We start from the raw sequence: 22436 nt of genomic DNA, 5'->3' as shown, positions 1-22436 counted from the left end.
AAATAAATCAATAATAAATCTAACATTATAAGTGCAAAGAGTCAGCTCAATTTTCTTCTAAACTTTGAATATTTCAAAGCATATTTCTTTCATTACATATTACAATAAGAGAAGTGCAGCTGGAATTTGGCTGATGCAACTATTTTTATCTTAGGTTGCACCTGGTGCAAGTAGGTTAACATCTCTTAAATCGAGCCCAGCTTTATAAATACAGTCATAAAGTTGTATCAATCTTTACAAGAGTTTGACGGTGAAAAAGCCTTTAAAATTAGTTTTAAATCTCAATTCTTACCATACAAGACAACTTTAGAATATTCTGTTTATTTTTGTACTTTTCTGTCATAAAACAAATCTTACGGCAACCAATGACACTTAACATTGAGGATTTTGTTTTATATCTCAGTTCTTACCACACAAGACCTCTTTAGGATATTTTGTTTATTTTGTGTCCTCTTCTGTCTCAAAACAAATCTAACAGCAACTAATGACACTCAACCATTCAGGGTTTTGTCAACAGATAAAGACTCTTCACCTTGAACATGTCACAACAACTTAAATCCAATAACAGATCCCCGCCTTGCTGTAGATAAAAATCCTTGACATCCAACATTCTTCCTTGTAATATGCAGTCTATAGTCTGTGTGCACCGCTTGCTATTATGATTGTGTTGAAATTCCGCATGATATCATTTCCAGTTGTTTCGAGCTTCTATGTCCACCTTCTTGGGCACGAGGGAGCTGAAGAGCTTCCCGGTCACAGGGCAAACATATTTGTTCTTAGCACAGTGCACGTGAGTCACAACTCCATTGGGATATCTTACAAACATCGGCTCGCTGAACGCACGGTTACATACAGCACACATTCTGAAAAAGCAAATGTGACTTACTATAGTAAAAATATTAAATTTCAAAAAGAGGTTCTGAATTATGTTGCTGTAAAATCAAATCTTACTCATAGTATAAAAACTAATTTTTTCAAAAGAGGTAACAAAAGTATGTCATCTGAAAAATCAAATGTTACTTGTGAAAACACTGATGTCTGCACAATCATCCAATGTAGGCTGTCGACATAATTGAAGACATTGGGTGCAAGTTTGAAAAGTGGTCAAAGTGCCGTTGTGACCTTGAAGATAAGGTCAAGGTCACACAAATAACTTGGTGTCTGTGTAAAGCCCAAATGTAGGCTGTCACCAAATTTGAAGACATTGGGTACAACAGTTCATGAGATATCGTGTTAACAAGAATCGGGACATACGGATGTACGGACGTACGTACGTTCATACGCCGCTGAATACATAGTCCCCAATTAAAAAAGTTACTCAAACTTCTTTCATACTACTATTTTTGTCTATCATAACATATAGCAAAACAAACCCACTCAGTCCCTGCTAAAGTACTCTGTAATCAGTCATGACATTAACTACGGTAATATAACACTGGTCTTTAACTTAATTGGTTCTATATATACTGTATACATGATAAAGGTCAAACTACTTTACTGGCATCACCATCTGCAGAAGACATAACATTGTCATTAACTGACGATGGAATGCAGTTGATGAGCCTGAGGGCTTCTGCATATCATGAAGCCTAGAAAATACACTTACTGTTATTCTTGCTGAAATGGTGATAATTTGCCTTCAGCATGATAATATCCCTAAACAAGCCATTCAAACAACATTTTCTGAGAAAATCGAGTGAGTGAGTGAGTGAGTGAGTGAGTGAGTGAGTTTAAGTTTACGCCACTTTTAGCAATATTCCAGCAATATCACGGTGGGGGACACCAAAAATGGCCTTCACATATTGTACCCAATTGGGGAATCGACCCAGGTCATCGGCGTGACGAGCAAAAGCTTTAACCACTAGGCTACCCCACAGCCCCTTCTGAGAAAAATCTGAAATTCTGAGAAAAGTTTTGGAGCACGGTGATTTACAGTTGATATGGAAATATTGTGACAAACTAGTCACTATTACCAAAACAGCATTAATTTCATTGACAGTTGAATAAGTTCAGAATTGCTCAATCTCTGACAACAATTTTAACTGGTTTTATCAACCTAACTATATAAATTTGTAATTGCCCAGGATACTGCAAATTTGGTATACCTTTATGATTTTCCTACTGACAAATATCTTAACACAACAAATCTGAGAATGACACATATGTTACATATGTGACTTAATTTTTTTTAGCAAAAGACAAAGGGAGATAAGTCAGATTCTCTCACATTGCAAGAAACCTTCATAAAGACAACAGTGACAGACAGATCATCTATTGACTGACAAATGTCAGTGTCAAAAGCAAAAATTAGTAAAGGGAGATAACTCGCTGTGCTTGAAATTTGTTATGAACGAGTGCTGCATCACACATAACCTTAGTTGTGTGTGATGTCAACGTTTCATTGGGCAGGTTAGATTCAAGATGGTGAAACAGCAGAAGTATCTGACTTATTTCAACTGTTGTTATATGTATTCTGTATATAATGTAACAACAAATAAAATATTAAGTAAAATATCAGATGTTATTCAGGGATGGAATCAGAACAACACGACCTGTTCTCAATTGAGATACAACACCTATTATCTATTCAAACAAATTATGAATACATACAACAGCCTAATATTATTAAACAATAAGACAAATAGCATGGCAAAGATAATATTTTGAAGAGATTCCAAATAAGGCTATTTTTTAAGCAATTACAATTACATTTTTAAGATACAAAATATTTGCAGCAGTGATGCATTTTAGTGTAAGTTTTTATTCATTTCATTCATTATTAATCAGACTATGAGTTAAAAAATAAATGTCTGTTTCCGGTTACCCGACCGACCCTATCCTAACCCACCCGACCCTAAATCTTTTTTTAACCAAGTCAAAATCATGACTTGAGTGCATTTCAACTCATCATTTTCATCCAAATCGACTATGAAATTTTCATACGTAGGGCTAAAATGGATTGCATTGAATTGGCATAATGGGCTCTCACTGACAAAACCTGCAAATGAATAACATAAATAATGATTTGATATAGAAATCTTTCAATGTTTCATCACAAGGCATTATCACTATATGATATGCTATCCTTGAAGACCACCTGGTGCTACTAACAAAAAAAATAAAAACAAAAAAAATGATAAAACCGACCCACCTACCCTATTTTTAAAAAGCATGTAATAGGAAACAGACATATATTTTATTTTGGCCTTAGACCATGTTTTAACCAAATAAACTCTAAAATACATGAAACATGGATATTTTTACGTTTCAGAGGGAGGTTTCAGAGGGAGGATAGAGATGAAACTATTTACGTCCACTCACCTATCATCATTCATTATAACAGGATCTCGCTGTAACTCTATACAGATTTGTTTGACTGCTAGGTTCTCTCCCCTTGCCATCATTCGCTCAATGTGGGTCATCCGACTACAGTGCATGCTCTTCCGCACTGTAAGTGTCAGAAACTGGGACAGGAGACCGACAGACCAGTGGTCCGGCAGCAAGTGTAAAACCTGAAACAATAAACGGCTGGATAAACAGATCAGGATAAAAGCTCACTTCAGTGACTCAAAACTCGATATACTGAGGACACTACATGCCTGATGTATCTGGACTTCAGAGCACAATTTAAGGGGCACTTTACCTTGTTTGTATCAAAATCTGCAACGTTACTGTTCAACAGGGCCATGGCAGGTGCCACTAGAGTGTCCTTACGCCTGCAACAGAAACATGACTGCTTTAAACACAAGAGAAAGGTGTACAGGTGTTAAACTATCCAAGATATTACACACAGGAGAGAGATGTACAGGTGTTAAACTATCCAAGATTTACACACAGGAGAGAGATCTACAGGTGTTAAACTATCCAAGCTTTACACACAGGAGACAGGTGTACAGGTGTTAAACTATCCAAGCTTTACACACAGGAGAGAGATGTACAGGTGTTAAACTATCCAAGCTTTACACACAGGAGAGAGGTGTACAGGTGTTAAACTATCCAAGCTTTACACACAGGAGAGAGATGTACAGGTGTTAAACTATCCAAGATTTACTCACAGGAGAGAGGTGTACAGGTGCTAAACTTTCCAAGCATTACATATAAGAGTGTGTGGGTTGGACCTACCCAATGTTAAACAGTTTCCCAGTGTTATCACACATGGGAGACAGGTGTTCAGGTGTTGAACTCTACATGCATTTCACATCAGCGTTATCCAGACCTTGAACCATGTTTTTCAAAACTTATTTTAAGGCCCCCCCAAAATATAAGTCCGTTTCCTATTGCAAGCTTTTTAAAAATAGGATAGGTGGGTCAGTTTTATCTTCTTTTCTTTTACTTTTTTTCTTTTTTTTTTCTTAAAGTAAGTGGCACCAGGTGGGCACCTGAGGTCTTCAAGAGTACCATATCATGTAGTGACAATGCCTTATGATGAAACATTGAAAGATTTCTATATCAAATCTTTATTTATGTTATTTATTTGCAGGTTTTGGCACTGAGGACCCATTATGCCAATACAATGCAATACATTTTAGCCCTACGTACACTGAAAAACATGAAAATATCATACTTGATTTGGATGAAAATGATGAGTTGAAATGCACTCCAGTCATGATATTGACTTGGTTTAAAAAGATTTAGGGTCGGGTGGGTTAGGATAGGGTCGGTCGGGTTACCGGAAATGGACATATTTTTTTGAGGGGGGCCTAACTGACAACACGCCTTTTTGGAGATATAAGCAGGTCTTCATTCAGAATATCTTCAGAGCTTCATTACAAGTAAAACACAACCAACAAACTTTGAAATAAGGAACCCAATACAATGGACTGGATTGAATGTGCTGAACATCTGACGACTAGCCATACGATTGCAACACCATTCCAACATGGGTTTAACCCTTGCAGTAGTGTTAATACCTAAGGGACCGTTCATAATTTATGGCTAGGGGTGTGTGTGTGTGTGTGTGTGTGATGATGATGATGATTTTATGGAAAGGTTGTACAATGTAAATGAGCCCCCTAAAATTTATGTTCAAAACAAGTGACCCCCCGCATGTCATGTAGAAAATCAATGACCCCCTCCTACCCATCATTTCTAAGCACATTTTTATGTACAAAATTGATGACTCCCCTAGTATGTGTGTAAAAAATTGATGACCCCCCCAGCTCCCAAAAAGAAGAACAAAATGGGTGACCCCCTTAAAAATCATCATCATCCCCCTAGCCATAAATTATGAACGGTCCCTACTGTCATAGACTGGGTACTCACTCGTAGCTGGGGTCTAGATAGACACTGAGCAGTATATGGAAGAGACGTTTGCGGTACGATGGCTCCTTGCCATCACTGTTCACAAGGCAGTAGTTCTCCGCGGCTCCAAAGTCCTTCAGTTTGTGAACCAGGATCCTCAGCGCCTTGTCGTGTTCCTCCAACTGTAGCAGCAGAGAATGGAATCAGATTCTGTCACAGATGACTCATCATCACACTCTTGTACTGAGGGGTGGTGGGGTAGCCTCGTGCTTAAGGCGTTCGCTTGTCACGCCCAAGACCCGGGTTCGATTCCCCACATGGGTACAACATGTGAAGCCCATTTCTCAATCACAAGTTGCGTTATAGAATATTCGTAAAGAGCATTCCAAGGGACATAACTCTATGTTTGAAATAATGTTCGGCTGGTAGAGGGTGCGAGAGTCGATTTAATGCAACGTGCATAAATTCATTCGAACTTTTTAATTTAATATTGTAATCTAAATACATATTTTTTTAAACAAATTATATGGTAGCTTCCCTGAGGGCTGATAGTATTATTGAGAGAAATGCATAATGTATTTTTAGAGAAATGTGGTGTGACATTGAGCCTTTAAAGATAAAAACACAACATCTCTGAATTTCATCATGTCCATTACTGAATACACTGTCCAGACATTTGTATTTTCTGAAATACTGTCTCGATAAACATGACTTCTGGAAATGTGAATCCCTTGTTAACTGACCGGAGTTACCTCCCCTACCAAAATTCCTTCCTTTACCTTCCCATACAATATTGCACATTCAGCATGCATGTCTGTCTCCTTTGCCTTGCCCAGGATCAGCTGCACTCGGTACAGGTTGGAGATCTGCAGCATGTGGCGTAACTTGGACCTACATCCACAACAGTCAAATTATACATTGGTCATGACAGACATTTGGTCACATTTTATTTTACTGATTACTGGTTTTATTAAAAAGCCCACATGGCTTGGTAAGTCAAAAAAGATCAGTGTTCTAAAGTTGCAGAGATTCAAACAGATCCTGCAGACACAATGGGGCAAACACCAGAATGAACCATGTCACACAAAATGGTCACCAGAAAAACTGACATTCTATCCATCAATGGATTGTCTGGTCCAGAGTTGATTATTTGCAGACAACCGCCATATAGCTGCAATATTGCTGAGTGCTGTATTAAACAACAATGAAACAGAAAATCTCACTAACACATTCACACATGTGAATGACAAACAGAATGTCGCCATTAATGTCCAATCACCTGTTAGTCCCATTTCACCCACCTTGCTATATCTATCTCCTCTTTCTTGACATTGTTCGTCTTCATGAGGCTGAGCACAGCATCCAAGTACAGCACTGCCAGGTGGGTGTGGTACTTCTCCTTCTGCAACAGCCAACATCCAGTCATCAACATCTAGCCTCAAGCTGCCAAGTCTATGGACTTACTCTGTTGTTTTGACAAAGTGATGTAAACATGCAGGACTATTGTCACAGTGATGTAATGAGGAGTCCACTCACCTCTAACTTCTTCTGAAAGACGAGGAATTCTAAGTATGTGATGACAGCTGAAGGGAAACGATGAAGATAGTCTATCACTGTGTCTGGCCGGAGTCTCTCGGTCTGCAGCTCTCCGGCTGGCCGCTCTGTAAATATCTGCAATACAGATAACATTGTTAAAAATGTTCAGCAATTTTCAGAGGTAATAAATATCATTACTTGGAGAATGAATCATGCTTATCAAAAAGGCAAAAGAAGACCACACAGCTGTAAACAAATGGATGGTCCAAAAAGAGGTACATATACTTTTAGAAATCGACCATACTTTTCCTCGATCATATATTTCCTTCATGGTCCTTACCCTATTTCTCTGCCACTCCTCATGTCAGGGATGACATGGGAGGTCTTGACTGAGAATGTGAGTCAAGGAAATTGAGAAATTAAGGGGAGATGAAAACAAACATCAATTCCATATTGTCTTACATTCTCAGTCAAGATCGAAAAAAAGGTCGATGGACAATTTTATGTTTCAAACATACTGTCCATGAATATCAGGAAACAACATAAAATATTTGATGCTGGTGTACATTTACATGAGACTATGAAAACTGCTGAGATTTATCACTAGGCTACAGACACGAAAATTCCAAGTTCAAGTCAGTGAAATATAAAGAAGACATTTGTAGTTTGATGCTACATCACTGAACAAATTTCCTCAAATAAATCTTCTGTGAGATTCTACAGACTAGCCCTGGGGCAGGAACTGCAGGAACTGTTGTGGAGAAAGTGCCAGCTGAGGGGTCAGGCCATGAAATGTGCATCCCAAAATAACAATAGCTTGTGCCGACAGTGGTTTACGGACAATACTTGTACATAATCCCTCTGTGACTTACCCTGACTCCATGATCTTGATCCTTTTCCAGGGCCCAGTCTACATACTTCCACACAATCTCATGGTCACTCAGGCTGCAATACAAAGAAAACAATTCTACATTGTTTCAGGTGTCAGGTTAATGCAAGAAAACCATCCAAAATCTGCTTCAATGCAGCTATGGAACACAGCTTCTAACGGCCACTGCAGTCAGTGACTTAGCCACTGGTCCGATCTAGTCAAACATCTTCTTGTTTAGTCAGGTCAGCTTACAGTTGTCAATATACTATGAGTGAATGGGTTGGGTGTTATACCACTTTTTAAAATATACCAGCAATATCACATCAGAAACAGGAGAGATAGGATTCACACATGTGGGGAAATGTACCCGTCCTTGTGTTTGACAAGTGAACACTCCAAAAACAAGTGCTTGCCACTGATATGGCAATGTCCCCCGCCGAGGAATGGAATATCTATATTTACTACTTTTTAGTTTTGGGTCACATACAAGATGCCTAAAATGACTGGTGTCTGCATAATCACCCAATGTAGGATGTCAACATAATTGAAAACATTGGGTGCAATGTTTTATGAGATATCGCGTTTAAATAAGTTTGAAAAGCGGTGAAAGTATCGTGGAGATCTTGAAGACGAGGTCAAGGTCATCAAAATAAACTGGTGTCTGCGTAATCCGCCAATGTAGGCTGTCACCAAATTTGGAGACCCTGGGTACAACAGTGCATGATATATCGTGTTAACAATTGTTAAAAGTGTTCAAAGTGTCGTGGTGACCTTGAAGATGAGGTCAAGGTCACCCATATCACTTGGTGTCTGCGTAATCCCCTAATGTAGGCTGTCACCAAATTTAAGATATTGGATACAACAGTGCATGAGATATCATGTTAACAAACAGTTTGAAAAGTGGTGAAAGTGTTGTGGTGACCTGAAAATAAGGTCAAGGTCACCCAAATCGACTGGTGTCTGCGTAATCCCCCCAATGTAGGCTGTCACCAAATGTGAAGGCATTGGGTACAACAGTTCATGAGATATCACGTTAACAAGAGTTTGAAAAGTGGTCAAAGTGTCGTGGTGACCTTGAAATTAAGGTCAAGGTCACCCAAATAGACTGGTGTCTGCATAATACCCCAATGTAGGCTGCCACCAAATGTGAAGACATTGGGTAAAACAGTTCATGGGATATCGCGTTAACAAGACTCTGGATGTATGTATGTATGGACGGATGTACGGACGCCGCTGAATACATAGTCCCCCGTTCCGCGTTGCGGTGGTGGACAATTAGGCTATTCCATCAAACCCTTATGCCAAGACTAAAATCTACTAAATACAGGTTAGAAGAATTAATACTTTTTGTCACACAAACTTATGGTGAAAATCAATGTGGAAGATATTTTTTTACCAATAGTGATAAGTGGAAATAGATAAGTGGATGCATGGAAGATATTTTTTATTAAAAATCATTTGTTCTGGATGCAAATGATCAACATGTTCAAAACAAAGGCATACAGCCGGAATATTGCTGAGTGCAGCATTAAACAACAAACAAAACACAAACAAATGTAACTCACTTGGCAAGAAATTCTACCACAAAGTCTAGTCCTGGAAAACTCTCATCTCTCAATGTATCATCAACTAATCTGAAAAACAAATGCCACAAAATGAAATGATTACATAATATTTGGCATTTAAAATACATCTGTTTATACTTGAGTCCCATACAGAATATAAAAAACAAAAACATAGTCCCCTGCTTTCAGCCTCCATAACGCACACTCTGTGATAATTAAAGTGCCTTCAGAAAGAACACCCTGTCACGTTTATAGTACCTTCATACAATCTGAGAAAGATACTTTTATCAGGTTTTATTGCTTTATATTTAAATAAATATGTACCTCGACACTGTAAAATGAGACATTAGTTTCCAGGCTAGCTATTCTCGAAATGCTCGTTGCCCTACGAACTTCTTAAACCCGTTCTTAAAACATTGGCTAAGATCCAAGTTACGAATTCTTAGGGATGCGAACATTTCGAGATTATGGGCCCTGTTCCTTTGATTCTGAATCTAGTATTTTGACAATATCATTGATAATACAGAGTTTCTAACAAGTCTTACATGGTCAGTGTCCCTTTGATTCTGAACATTTTTGACAATATCATTGGTAATACAGAGTTTCTAACAAGTCTTAGATGGTCAGTGTCCCTGAACATTTAACAAGGGTTGTACAAGATGCTATTTTCATTTTCATCTACTGTGGTGCCTTTGATGACCCATATCCCTGGAATTATACTCACTTTGTCCAGATATTGATCGCTTTATCATATTCTCCATGATACTTGTACAACAACCCCAGAGCATGGTACCGATGGAACCTCTCTAGACTCTCAACACAGTCATTTAAATCACAGCTAGAATCCACAGCAATCAGGGGAATTAACTCTGGAGAGTTCACCTCAGCATACAGTCTCAATAGCACAGTATCTATTAGCTGTAAAACAAATGACATTCTTAAACAAATCTAATATGATTGCAACAACAAAGAAAGAATTCTATTTTATAAAATCCAAAACTACCATGAAAATTAATAGCACTTGCTTAAAGCATATTTTATTGACATTAAATTCAGTTAGTGAGGTTTGACACTGCTTTTCACAATATTCCAGCAATATCACAGAGGAGGGCACAAGAAAGAAGAATAATATTTATAACATGCCTTTCCAGGCTTGATATCCTGCTCAAAGCGCACAAGTTGAGTAAAGAGCTGAGAACTAATAATAGGCTTGTTTAAAGAAGTGGTTCTTCAATGAGATTTGAATGTCTGGTTGTCAGAACTGGATCAGATGAATTGAGGGAGGTCATTCCATTCTATTGCATCGGCATAGGAGGAGGCACGGTGTCCATATTTAGCTAGTTTGACTTTGGGGATAACAAGAAGGCACTGACAGAGTGAATATTTCCCATCAAACTCAGAAATAGGCAAAGTGTGATAATTACACAGAAATAGTAACATGGCAATAAAAGTGATGTAAACATTTGCTGCTCATGACCAATCATCTTGTGAGAGGTTGTAAATAGTACAATAAAAAATGTAAAAACATGATATAATATTTCTTTGGACTGAGTTTTATCAATCCTTTTGACAGAAAAGTAAATATACAAAAAAGTGAATGGAAGAAATCAGATATACCACCATAATTACCTGATTAATGCCAATAGCTTGTTTGGTTCCTTTTATTTCTTCTAAATAGCACCTCAGGAAATGTTTATATTCTGGTATCAAAGAATCGTCTCCCTTTGTTAGTTGATTGATATCTGCTATTTCATGGAGAGGAGGGACCGACCTCACAAAGTTGACACTGGCAGGCATCAAGTGAGGGTATAAACTGATGATCTGTCACAAGAAGCATTAAAGTTATTCAGATGGCAGAATCACAATATTACATACTATTAAATCATGAAATAATGAAAAGGCTGGAATTCCTGTTGACTGAAATCTGAAGAAAGAATGTGATAATTCAAACTTGTTTTAGCTCAGTTGACATGTGATCATCATGTTGTGTTCAAGATTATTTCACTAATATTGCAACAAGTGTGGATATGCGTGTGTGGCTGATTGTCCTAGCCTCAAATAATGCTGGTATTATAGTGCTAGCCCACTGAGATACCATGCTGCAGTTTAACATGGACACCAGTCAGACACAGTATACTGACTCCGAGCAGACCAGTTCTTAATATTTCCCCTTATGCCAAGCGTCCAGATAGGAAAACAAGCATTATCTTTAGAAACGATGCCACAGATGCAGTATCCACAAACTATGGAGGCAGTCTACTTCAGTCAGTAATGGCATAGCTACAGTACAACCAGAAATTATTGAGATTTAAGATTGTAATTTTTAATTTTTTTTCACTAAATACTCAATTATTAAATGTGATGTCCTTGTAATTATACTCTAAAATCAACTTCCTCTTCTCTAAATCATCCATACCGAGGAGCACTGAAAATGTCGTCTGCTAGCAAGTAAACAAAGGGGATAACTCTTCACAAACTAATGAAATGGATTAACGGAGTTGTCTCTGAAAAACCAAGCACTTGCTAGCTGGTTAAGGTTGTTTATACTAGAAATCCAATTAAACATATTCCTAAAATTATCAATAATTTCTGGTCATACTATACAATCCAGGTCTTCAGCATCATGAACAGGCGGTTAAAACATCAGGCTACCCTACAGCCCCACTACAGACAAACAAAGTGGTTTATATCAACAGACCACAGAGAAACCAGTCTTGCAATCAAACAAATTGCACATCCAAACACAAAGTTACATATACTTCATCACTTTTCAAGCATCTAACTCTAGATATGCTTAGCCTCCTGCCAGTGCAGCTGGGAGAACTCGATGAAGCCAGCCTGTTGCTGAATTCGGTGGTACATCTGTGACATTCACAGTGAGTGAGTCAAAGGAACAGAGTTTCAGCCATATCAATGGATGTCAACTAAATATTACAGAAGGTCCACAGTGTCTCAGATTTTGTTTGAAGACGCGTTGTTCAGATGACTGATACTTTATTACCAATGTTAGATACCCAAACTGATATGTGGGGTATAGATGGAGATATATGGGGAAATAACTAGGGCTGCGCAATAAAACTGGTTCAGGCGCGGAAAGCGATATCGATTATTGGCGATACACTGATTCGAAAACCGGTATTTTGACATGCATTGAAACTTCAGAACCCTCGGAAACCTTGACGTGGACGATCATCGTGGCAACTGTGGTAATGGTTGTGGGAATGAGCGTGGTTAAAATTACATTTAACTGAGAGCAAGATTTATGGATGTCAACTTCTATATTGTGAATGAAGTTGACATCCATAAATCTTGCTTTTCTATATGCATTCCACTTCTACATGCCCTTCAAAGATTTCACATTAAACTGGATTGTTAAGTTCGGTTTGAAGTTGTGTTCTTAATTTTGTTCAAGTGTTTTGCAATGTTTTGATTCAGATTGTTTTAAATATTTATTCATCAATGACCAATGATGCCTGATATGTCCTGACCAGGTCAAGTTGCTGTCTAAAATCTCAGGGCTTTTTGAGAGTGGAAAAGTAGTTCAAACTAGTAAACCACTCTGTTGATGTTAAATTATTCTTTTCCTTGTTTCATTTTGTGCCAAATATTATTATGTTCTTATTTTGTCATGATTAAAAAGTTTTTATTAAAGCAATCAAAGCGTAGTGATTTTTATGTGTTTTGCTTTATAAATAAAGCATTAACCTCGATTATAAGTAGTTTATTGTTAAAAAAAACAACTTCTTTGCAATATATTGCAATACATATCTCCAAATAGAATTAACTGCAATTTACTTAAACATGTATAAACATTCTCTGTCATTTTCATTTGGATATCAAAAAGTGATATTAATCAAGTTTTTCAGTCTTCATGATTAATGGTCTCAGGTTATTATTATCCAAAATAGGCCACTGTTATGAGGTAACTATTTACTAGTGGCATACAATAGGGTCTACAAGAGTTATGTCCCATTGTAAACAGACAGTTTGCTCTATCTCACACAGTGTGGAATGTATAGTAATGTATCCTTAGTTACATTCTTCTGGTTATGATATCATGTACACGTATTCAATATTGTCATAAGAATGCTAGTTTGGCTCGGAGGTCAGGTGGGACCAAACCATGGGTAAAGATAACTGTCATTTTTGACTAATAAGTCAAGACTGGTTGTAACAATCAACACTGCCTACCTTGAGGAACTTTTCTCTACTCAGACCAGTCTTGGTGGCATTCTTGGCCAACTCTAGCGCCTCCTTTACTCTCTTGTCAGCCAACAGTGCTTGGATCTAAAACAGCAAAATGCAGTTTACCTGCGAGTTACAGATAATAGATGTGAAATCTTAATAACTGATTTTAGATCAAACACATGTCCCAAGTACTGATCTCACCATGATGGTTGCGTAGTGGACAACAAATGGACCAACCTCACTTAGCGTGGTAAACTGAATGACTCCATTGCATCATATTTCAGCTGTGACTTAAACCAAAGCTACTATGTAACATGTAAGATGGTTGCAAGACTTATGGACAATTGGATCTTTACCACTGGCACAATTCAACATAACAATCTTTCTGTTCCTGCATAAATCCTACCTGTTTCTCGAAGGCTACAGGCACAAGAGAGTAGATCTCTCTCCCTGAGGCCACAAACAGCCGGCCGTCATAGTCTCCGAGACACACTCCTCCCTGGAAGGGGATGGCTTGCTTCTGTTGCTGGTCCAGGATGCTGGGAGGAAGACAAAGATGATGACACTTGTAACACAACTGATTCAGAGAAAGAAGGGGTGCAGGAGCATCTTCTTCCTCTGAATTCTCCAATTTCCCTTCTGCTAAAGAATTAAGTTGAGGTGAAATTGGGTTTAACGTTGTGCTTGAGAATATTTCGCTCATATGACGACGTGCATGCGTGTGTATATGTATGTGCGGCTGCTTGTACTAGCCCAGACTTAAGCTGGTTTTATAGTGCTAGCCCACTGAGATACCATGCCGCAGTGAAGCATGAATACCCCACTCAGACACATTATACTGACTCCGAGCCGACCAGTCCTTGTTGTACCCATTAATGCCGAGCGCCAGGCAGGGACCAACAAGTACCATATTTTAACGTCTTTTGGTATGACGCGGTGGGGGATCGAACCTGCAACCTTCCGCTCTCCGGGCGGATGCTCTAACCACTACACCACGGAGGCGGTCGCTAAAGAATTAAGAGACTCACCTGTGCACTGTGATGAACTCGTCATTCATGGCCAGTATGTATGGGTGGACGTAGCTGACGCTGACCAGGTTATCTGACCACTGCATGGGTGGACGCTGGGAGATGCCTGCAGATGTGACAAACATTCCCAGCGCACTCGGACCGGACAGCAGGAACTCATCCTGTTAACATCAACAGATCAAGTCAAGGAGTCCAAATCATGACCCTAATGTTTAAAATTAGAGTTAAATACCATGTATATGAGGGTTTCCAAGAATATAAGTAATCCTCAAAATAAGTTTGTAGGGTGTTGGCAAAATATGGTACAGTCCAAAGACAAATCTTAACAGCCCTCCTGCCTCCCTTATAAAGGACCTGTCCCTAACCTTATTTTGATGCATATTTGACATTTTGAACATACCACACTATAGTTGCCATGAGTGTTTAATGACTTAATTTTTCCCTGTTTAGAAAGTCAAACTGATTATCAGGGGTGGAAATAACCCATTGCCCGACGTCCGAGTCCAGTATTTTTTTCTGTCGGGCAAGCAAATTTGTATATCACGCTGTACCGGTGTCCAGTTGACTTTCCAATGTTCATAATGTTGTCTATTTAAAAAATCAACAAGAAAACGGCTGGTCTAGTGGAAAAATGATCAGGGAAAGTGATTTTACATGTGCCACTGTACCAGAGTACACTAGTAATTTTAAAGTTATTTCCACCCCTGATTATGCCGGTACCAGCACAGCGACTACCTTCCTAGATATAATGATATCAGAGTTGTCTACCTTGCTGATTCTCTTCACTATTGGTGTCATCTGGTCGTTGTCGTAGGGGAAGAGGTCTTGCATGGAGTTGGTGTCGGAATTGATAACCATGTACTGGGACGTCAGCGCAGCACAGATGTTGACACCATCTACACCCTGGTGAAACAAGCTCATAGTCAGTGTCATGTATACATGGTCAGTGATTTAACTGGAACTCATAACTGGATTCATAAATTCACATCTTATCTTCTTAAATTCAAAGTAGCTATTTTAACACTGACTGCTTCAGGCAAGATACAGGGTAGAGTAGGTCTTGAGAAATTCCTGATGCTTCAGACCAGGTTACATGGTTGTCATGGAAACATGGTGCACTGGACCTACCTATCAGCCACAGCTGGTTCCGACAGGTTGTCATGGTTACATGGTATGATACCTACCACGCAGCCACAGCTGGTTCCAACAGTTGTCATGGTAACATGGTATGATACTTACCACAGACACAGCTTGTTCCGACAGGTTGTCATAGTAACATGGTATGATACTTACCATAGTCACAGCTGGTTCCGACAGGTTGTCATGGTTACATGGTATGATACTTACCATGCAGCCACAGCTGGTTCCAACAGGTTGTCATGGTTATATGGTATGATACTTACAAAAGACACAGCTTGTTCCGACTTCTACAAAAGACACAGCTTTTTCAGACAGGTTGTCATGGTTACAAAGTATGATACGTACCACAGCCACAGCTGGTTCTGACAGGGCGATGTCCCGAAGGTGTATCATCCGGTCTTCTGTCACAGTATATAGCTGCAGCTGCTTCTTCTTGAGAGCCACACAGATCTGCACAAGATGCATCAGCTGATCAGCTGGGGATACTCACTAATTCAGTCTATCAGTTCAACTAGTTTTTTCCTGTTTCATAACTGACAAGGCATTGAGAGATAGTGTGATCTAACGCTGCTTTGAAATTAGATTTCAGTTTTAGTATTTCACATGTGATGTCAGCTTGCTGTGTGAGCTAAGTCCAAAATACGATGTCCATCTCTTTGATTACATCGCTAACAAACCCAGAAAAATAGCCCAGACGAATCTAGGATTTGAACTAAGCATACATTTCTAAGTGATACAAGTCTACATTTCTAAGGGATACAACTCTGTGTATGAATGCGTTGCAAACACCCAGTTCGCGGGTACAGCAGCGTGCAGTAAACATGGACAAAGTACTGTGACTATGTGTCCCAGTCCACCCAGCTGTAAATGGGTACCTCGTAAGGATGGGAATGCCACACAATAACTCAGTGCGCCTAGTGGCTGCAAGAGTTGTATGCTCCCAGGGAGTTGAGATTGACAACACAATGTGCCGTTGATATTGACATATCGGCCTATACAAATGTGTGTATGTATGTATGTATGTATGTATGTATGTATGTATGTATGTATGTATGTATGTATGTATGTATGTATGTATGTATGTATGTATGTATGTATGTATGTATGTATGTATGTATGTGTAGCGTGTATATATATATTGTTCACAGTACATTCCACCCGTGAGGATCCGGTAAGAATTGGCATTCAGCAACCCATGCTTGTCATAAGAGGCAACTAACGGAATCGGGTGGTCAGGCTCGCTGACTTGATTGTCACATGTCATCGTATCCCAATTGCGTAGATTGATGCTCATTATGTTGATCACTGGATTGTCTGGTCCAGACTCAATTACTTACAGACCGCCGCCATATAGCTGGAATATTGCTGAGTGTGGCGTTAAACGCCAACCAAACCACAGTACATTCATGAGAACAATCCATCTGTGCATTCTTACCTCAATACTGAAAGGGTTTGTTCGCAGTGGGTTATGGTTGACACAGAAGCAAGTGATCCCTTTGATCTTTGCTCCGCTCAAGATTGGCTGAAGTGCACCAATGAAATGGCTCGTAAATACACAATGTTCCTTATAGAGTGGTCAAACATTACATATGTTATATTTGCAGAGCTACAGATAACTTTTGGGGCCATTCAGTTACATACTCGCTTTTGTTCATCTTAATAGGGTATACTAATTTTCCTTTGAGTAACCAAATAGATTGTACCCCATCTCACTCAAACTCAATTGGGTATTTTGCCATTTTCCATTAATTGTAAAAATATAATAAAGTTTAAATGTTCATTTAACGTGTTTGAAATTATATATTGATCTGTTATATGAGAAATGATAAGAAAAACTGCAAGTTGCCAAATTCAGGTGCTGAAATAGAACTTCTCTCAATATACCTCAGTTATTTTATAATTTTTATTTGTGCATGTAATATCAAATTTATTGAGCATTTACAAAACTCCAAGCTTACTTGTACACAATAGACTTAATAGGAATTGAGTTTTCACATAAATATTTGTGTATTTTTACGCTTGAATACGCAGCTTATCTGTACCTCTGTATTTGGAATTACACTTTCTCAGTAAAGTACAGATTCTAGTACATTTTGGGAGGAGTATCATCTAGGATTCGAACCAACAATCTCTTTACTGAGAAAGTGTTACCCCAAATATAACATATCTTGCAAATGGTATGTAAACATGGTAAATAACTGACGATGACATAGCACTGCATCATAGTGGATCATTGTGGTAATGTGCTCTTACACATATTTCTGAGGCAAGGAAGTAACTGACAACAAAAGTCCAGTTTCAACCCTTAGTGAACTAGGCAGGAATGTCTTGGATTGACATTTGTGCCACCAGTGACTATGACTGGTTATATCCTTTCATTGTCCTACAATCTGATTCCACCTGTCACATTACTTACATTTTCTTCAAACAAAACTGAGGTGCCCAGTGAAGATGATCTGAAGATGATCTAGATCTTTATTGAAATAAAATGGGTCTAACCTTGTGAAGTGCACCAAATTGCTTAAGCACCTAGATTAATAACATGAAACAGAGCTGCAGATAAGATTTAGCTCATGTGGGTACTGTACCCACTGTAATTTTTTGGAGTGGGTATTATGAATGTTGAGTGGGTATTTCATTTTCTGTTACCCACTGCTTTCAAATATGTGCGTATTTCAGTCATTTTACTCACCTAAGTATTATGTCATTGAGTAAGTTTACTAAGCAGGTATGTTCTGCCTTATGTCATACCTAATCAAAACCAACTTAAATATAATGGAAATGATTTCATAAAAAATCACTCATCCTATACTGACAGTACAACACTTGTCCTATACTAACAGTACAACTTGATAGCAATCAATGTCTTTTTCATTACGCAAAGCCGTTTTTATAAATATATTCCGTGCATTTATATTAAACTTTTAGCGATATCTAACATTTTAAATGCGTGAATTGGTATGCAACAATTATTTTCAATGCGTAATTGGAAATTTCTATGCGATTTTACCCGGATAATGCAGCTTATCTTGGCCTCTGATGAATGTTTTGTAAAATATCTGTCTATGCCTAGCATGGTACTCATAGAATGCAAATCCATCAATTGACCCAAATCTGCACAGCAGTTGACAAACAAGATCTCAAATTTGTTACAAGATTTTGATTGGACTATGCACAGACTTGTCAGTCCAGTAGAAAGACAAGTCTATGCAAAAGTCCAATCAAGGCTGGACTAATGAATCTACACTGAAATTTCAGACTAGTACATCAAGAGAGGCAGTTGGACTATATTTATGTAGATTTTAACAGTCAATAACATTTAGGTGAAAATTATTCATCAATTAAATACAGCTCACAAGACATGATAAGTAGGAGATCATATTTTAGACTTGTGAAGAACCCAGGACATCACCCAAACTTTTCCTTTGTATCTTTATTTGCTAGCTAGGAACAAAAGTCTCACCTCCAGGTCAAACATGTTGAGCAGAGTCAGCGTGTTGTCACACACTACCAGGATCCTGTTGAGTGCAGATGCACCTTGCAGCTGACTGACGGGCTTTTCTGTGGGAAATAAGGAGTGACTGAGTTTAGCTTTACGCTTTCAGCAATATTCCAGCAATATCATGACAGGGGACACCAGAAATGGGCTTGACACATTGTGCCCATGTGGGGAATTACCCAGGCATGACGAGTGAACGCTTTAACCACAAGGCTACCCCTGTGGGAAATAGGGATAGGAGTACACATATAATGATTATCATTATAGCTTCTCAATGTTCACCAACATGACATGTTTCCTGTGTGCCCAAATACAGGGATGAGAATGAAGTTTTGAGAAAAACTGAAAACTAGCCAAGCCTCCTGATATTTAGGCATTTTAGACCTTTAAAACTGGCTCAGAAATGACAATATCATGGACACAGAAACAATTAAAAAACTTTAAATCTGCTGAAGCACATTCGTACAATATTGTCAACGGATTTAGACGATTCACAAAAATGACCCTTGGCCTTATGAATTTCCCGGAATTCCACGGATCTGCAGAAAATTCTCATCCCTGCAAATATGATTGTGACAAAGCAGAGATTAAAATAAGACCATGAAATTTAAAATCTTGACCAGCGGATCCTGGCATGTCTATGAGAAACAACTGTAAACAGTTTATTGCACTGCCTTGACAAACCAGCCATCTGGGTTGCACTGTATAAACTATTAAAAGTGAGTGAGTATGGGTCTTGGCCACTTTTAGCAATATTCCAGTAATATCACAGCAGGGGACGGCAAAAATAAAAAATGGGCTTCACAGATTGTACCCATGTAGGGAATCGAGCACAGGCCTACGGTGTGATGAGCAAACACTTTAACCACTAGGTTCCCACCCCCGCCCCCGACCCACGCAAGCATTAAACAGCCGAGGAGATTGCATTTCGAAAAACAGTGACACTCACCACTGCTAAGTACTTGTGACCTTGTTTCTCACTCTGAAATGAAACCCTGCCTGACGAGGATGTCTTCTCTTCAATACTGTAGTGTACCACAAAACTGTAAAATCAAATTTAATCCATGGATGGAAGAGGAAATAGGAAGATCCTGATAAAGTTTCATTCATCATATTCATTGATGTTCACCTTTTGGAGAATCACATTTGATCGATTCTGTGGAAACAGACTGGACCTAAAGATGTCTCCTAGATGGTGGTATGATTTAAAAACACGCTGAAAAATCTAAAGGGTAATATATTCATTATACAGACATTTGCCAGATAGTATTGGATGGTAGTGCCTCCGTATTTCCTGAGGCCAAAGGGTCTTACCATCACATACAACCTGGCAAATAGACGTGTAACTAACAGTATGAATGACTTGCATTGATTTTGGAAATTAATGCAACATTAAACGTATAAATATGTTAACCTTGAACAAAGCCCCATAAGAGCTGCACAAACTCAGAAATTGAGATCCTACTTAATGATCATGATGAGTTTTTAACATGATGACATAATTACAAAAATGCATTGTCCAACCCTGTGGTAAATAATCATTTGTTTTATCATGCCACAAGAAATTATTATTCCTTTGAAATTGTAGTTACTCACCAGTCATTTGTCCCAATGTACAGGTTTTTACCACACACATCAATGCACTCAATCTGAAAATGATGCATAATCAATCACAAACATATCAGCTGAACATGTTTGTGACATAAAATCACATGAAGGCAGTCTGTACTAAATACTTTTGAGCACCAGACTGATGTAGGGTTTTGTAAGTATTAAATTAGATTTTAGTTGGAGACCAGACTAAGCTGACCTCACAAGACCAGAAAACTTTTTCACTACACCTAGACTTCAGACTTGTGGTTAAAGTTGGAGACAATGAAGGTTATGGACCAACAACAATTTTAGCTATTTGAAAACATGTTTTTCCATCCAATTGAAGTGAAGTGGTTAAAAGTTTTCAGCTTTCAGCATATAGTTATAAGAACATGTTGAATTACGCAGGATTATTTACTTAAATTGATTAATAGCAGGATTATTTACTTAAACGGAGAGGCAGAGAAATGTGTTGTGTGCATGGAGAGAATGTTACTTGGCAAAGTCAAAGGTAAGCAACATTCGGAACAGCTCCTCCAACAAGGACATAACGGCTCAATATTATCTTTCAGATTACATGATCAGGGGGTAGATATTTCAGTCTACTTAGAAATAGCTTGATATCAACAATTTTTCAGTCAAACATCATAAGTGCTGGCTGAATGTGCATACATGACATGGTCGGTTTTCAGACGTTATTCTTTTCAAATGGCACTGCTTATTTGGGCTGATAACAAAGGGTGTTGTGCCCCACAGACATTGTAAATTCGATTGTGTTTAGGGTAAAGTCATATTTCATAAATCTGTGAGATATTTGACGTATGTTAATGTGATTAGAAAGATAACAACGAATGTTGACAGCCAGCCACCATGAGGGGGGTTAGGGTGTCTGAAAACCCAATATTGAGGACAATGTGGTGAGGGGCAGTTTCAATCTACTACTTCATTTCTATCTCCGAGTTTTCTTTTACTTAGCCACATAATTAACGGGTAAATTTGCATGGAAACAGCAAACTGTCCTGGAATTTTGATAGCATCCGTGTGTGGCGTGGGGTTGGGGGGTGGGGGGTTGAAGCACTTTGTTTTGTGAATGAGTCATTTCTTGCAAAAAAGTTAAGAATGATTATATCGACAAGTTTCGTAGCTCATGTCTGAAGCCAGGGTTGTGGCGCCGTTTCCTGAAAACAAGGATAATCAGCAGAACGGCTACATCGGTATTTCGATCGGCCGACCCTCCTACAGGAACAGCGTTGCTGTCATATTCATCTGTCATCCAGCTATTCTCACCTGCGACTTCGCTTTGTCAGACATTAATTTTACCCGCTCGATGGCGGGTACCAACTCAAATGCCTTGACACTCATTGTTAATTTGATGTGCGTTCGTAGGATCTTAAAATGTGCGTAACATCCTGGAAGTTCCCCATCTAGCGTTATTCATTACAGATTCATCCGATGGACAGCGCCATCTTGGATTGATCTGCCACCTAGCGATAAGGAAACTCCCACTTCAAGAGACGTAACTCTGACTACGAAACTCAGGCGCTTCGATCACTCGCTCATTTCATTTTTCGTTTGTATCCCAATGTTGTTTAATGGAGTAGTTTAGCGGTGACGAATGAAGTTTATTTTCAAAATTATGAAATATCACTAGACCTATGTGTTAACAATTTACTAACAACCAATAACTGCGGTGTTTGTTGTTGAGAGACAAGCTGGCATGGGTGAGTCGACAACAACGAGAGCAGAGCCAAATAGCGAGAAGAGCAAATGCTAGC

General features: G+C 38.7%; 1 protein-coding gene across 1 annotated transcript; it reads right to left on the bottom strand.

The window, feature by feature from the left end:
- Window positions 1–305: 305 nt before the first annotated feature.
- Window positions 306–22137, bottom strand: LOC124259202 (transforming growth factor-beta receptor-associated protein 1-like). Its single transcript, XM_046693298.1, has 23 exons — window positions 21949–22137; window positions 20665–20717; window positions 20014–20111; window positions 19033–19130; window positions 17005–17091; window positions 15915–16019; window positions 15198–15332; window positions 14430–14590; window positions 13808–13940; window positions 13405–13500; window positions 12002–12075; window positions 11593–11620; window positions 10843–11034; window positions 9938–10131; window positions 9214–9282; window positions 7650–7722; window positions 6778–6912; window positions 6543–6643; window positions 6021–6132; window positions 5263–5423; window positions 3644–3716; window positions 3322–3512; window positions 306–863 (listed from the first exon to the last, which is right to left on the bottom strand). Exons 1-23 carry the CDS (start codon window positions 22021–22023, stop codon window positions 686–688), a joined length of 2622 nt encoding a protein of 873 aa, XP_046549254.1. The 5' UTR covers window positions 22024–22137; the 3' UTR covers window positions 306–685.
- Window positions 22138–22436: the final 299 nt, after the last annotated feature.

The sequence above is a fragment of the Haliotis rubra genome, unplaced genomic scaffold, assembly GCF_003918875.1.
Source record: "Haliotis rubra isolate DU_JTF1 unplaced genomic scaffold, ASM391887v1 Scf712, whole genome shotgun sequence".
NCBI lineage: Eukaryota > Metazoa > Mollusca > Gastropoda > Lepetellida > Haliotidae > Haliotis > Haliotis rubra.
This window is presented reverse-complemented; position numbering and strand designations above follow the sequence as displayed.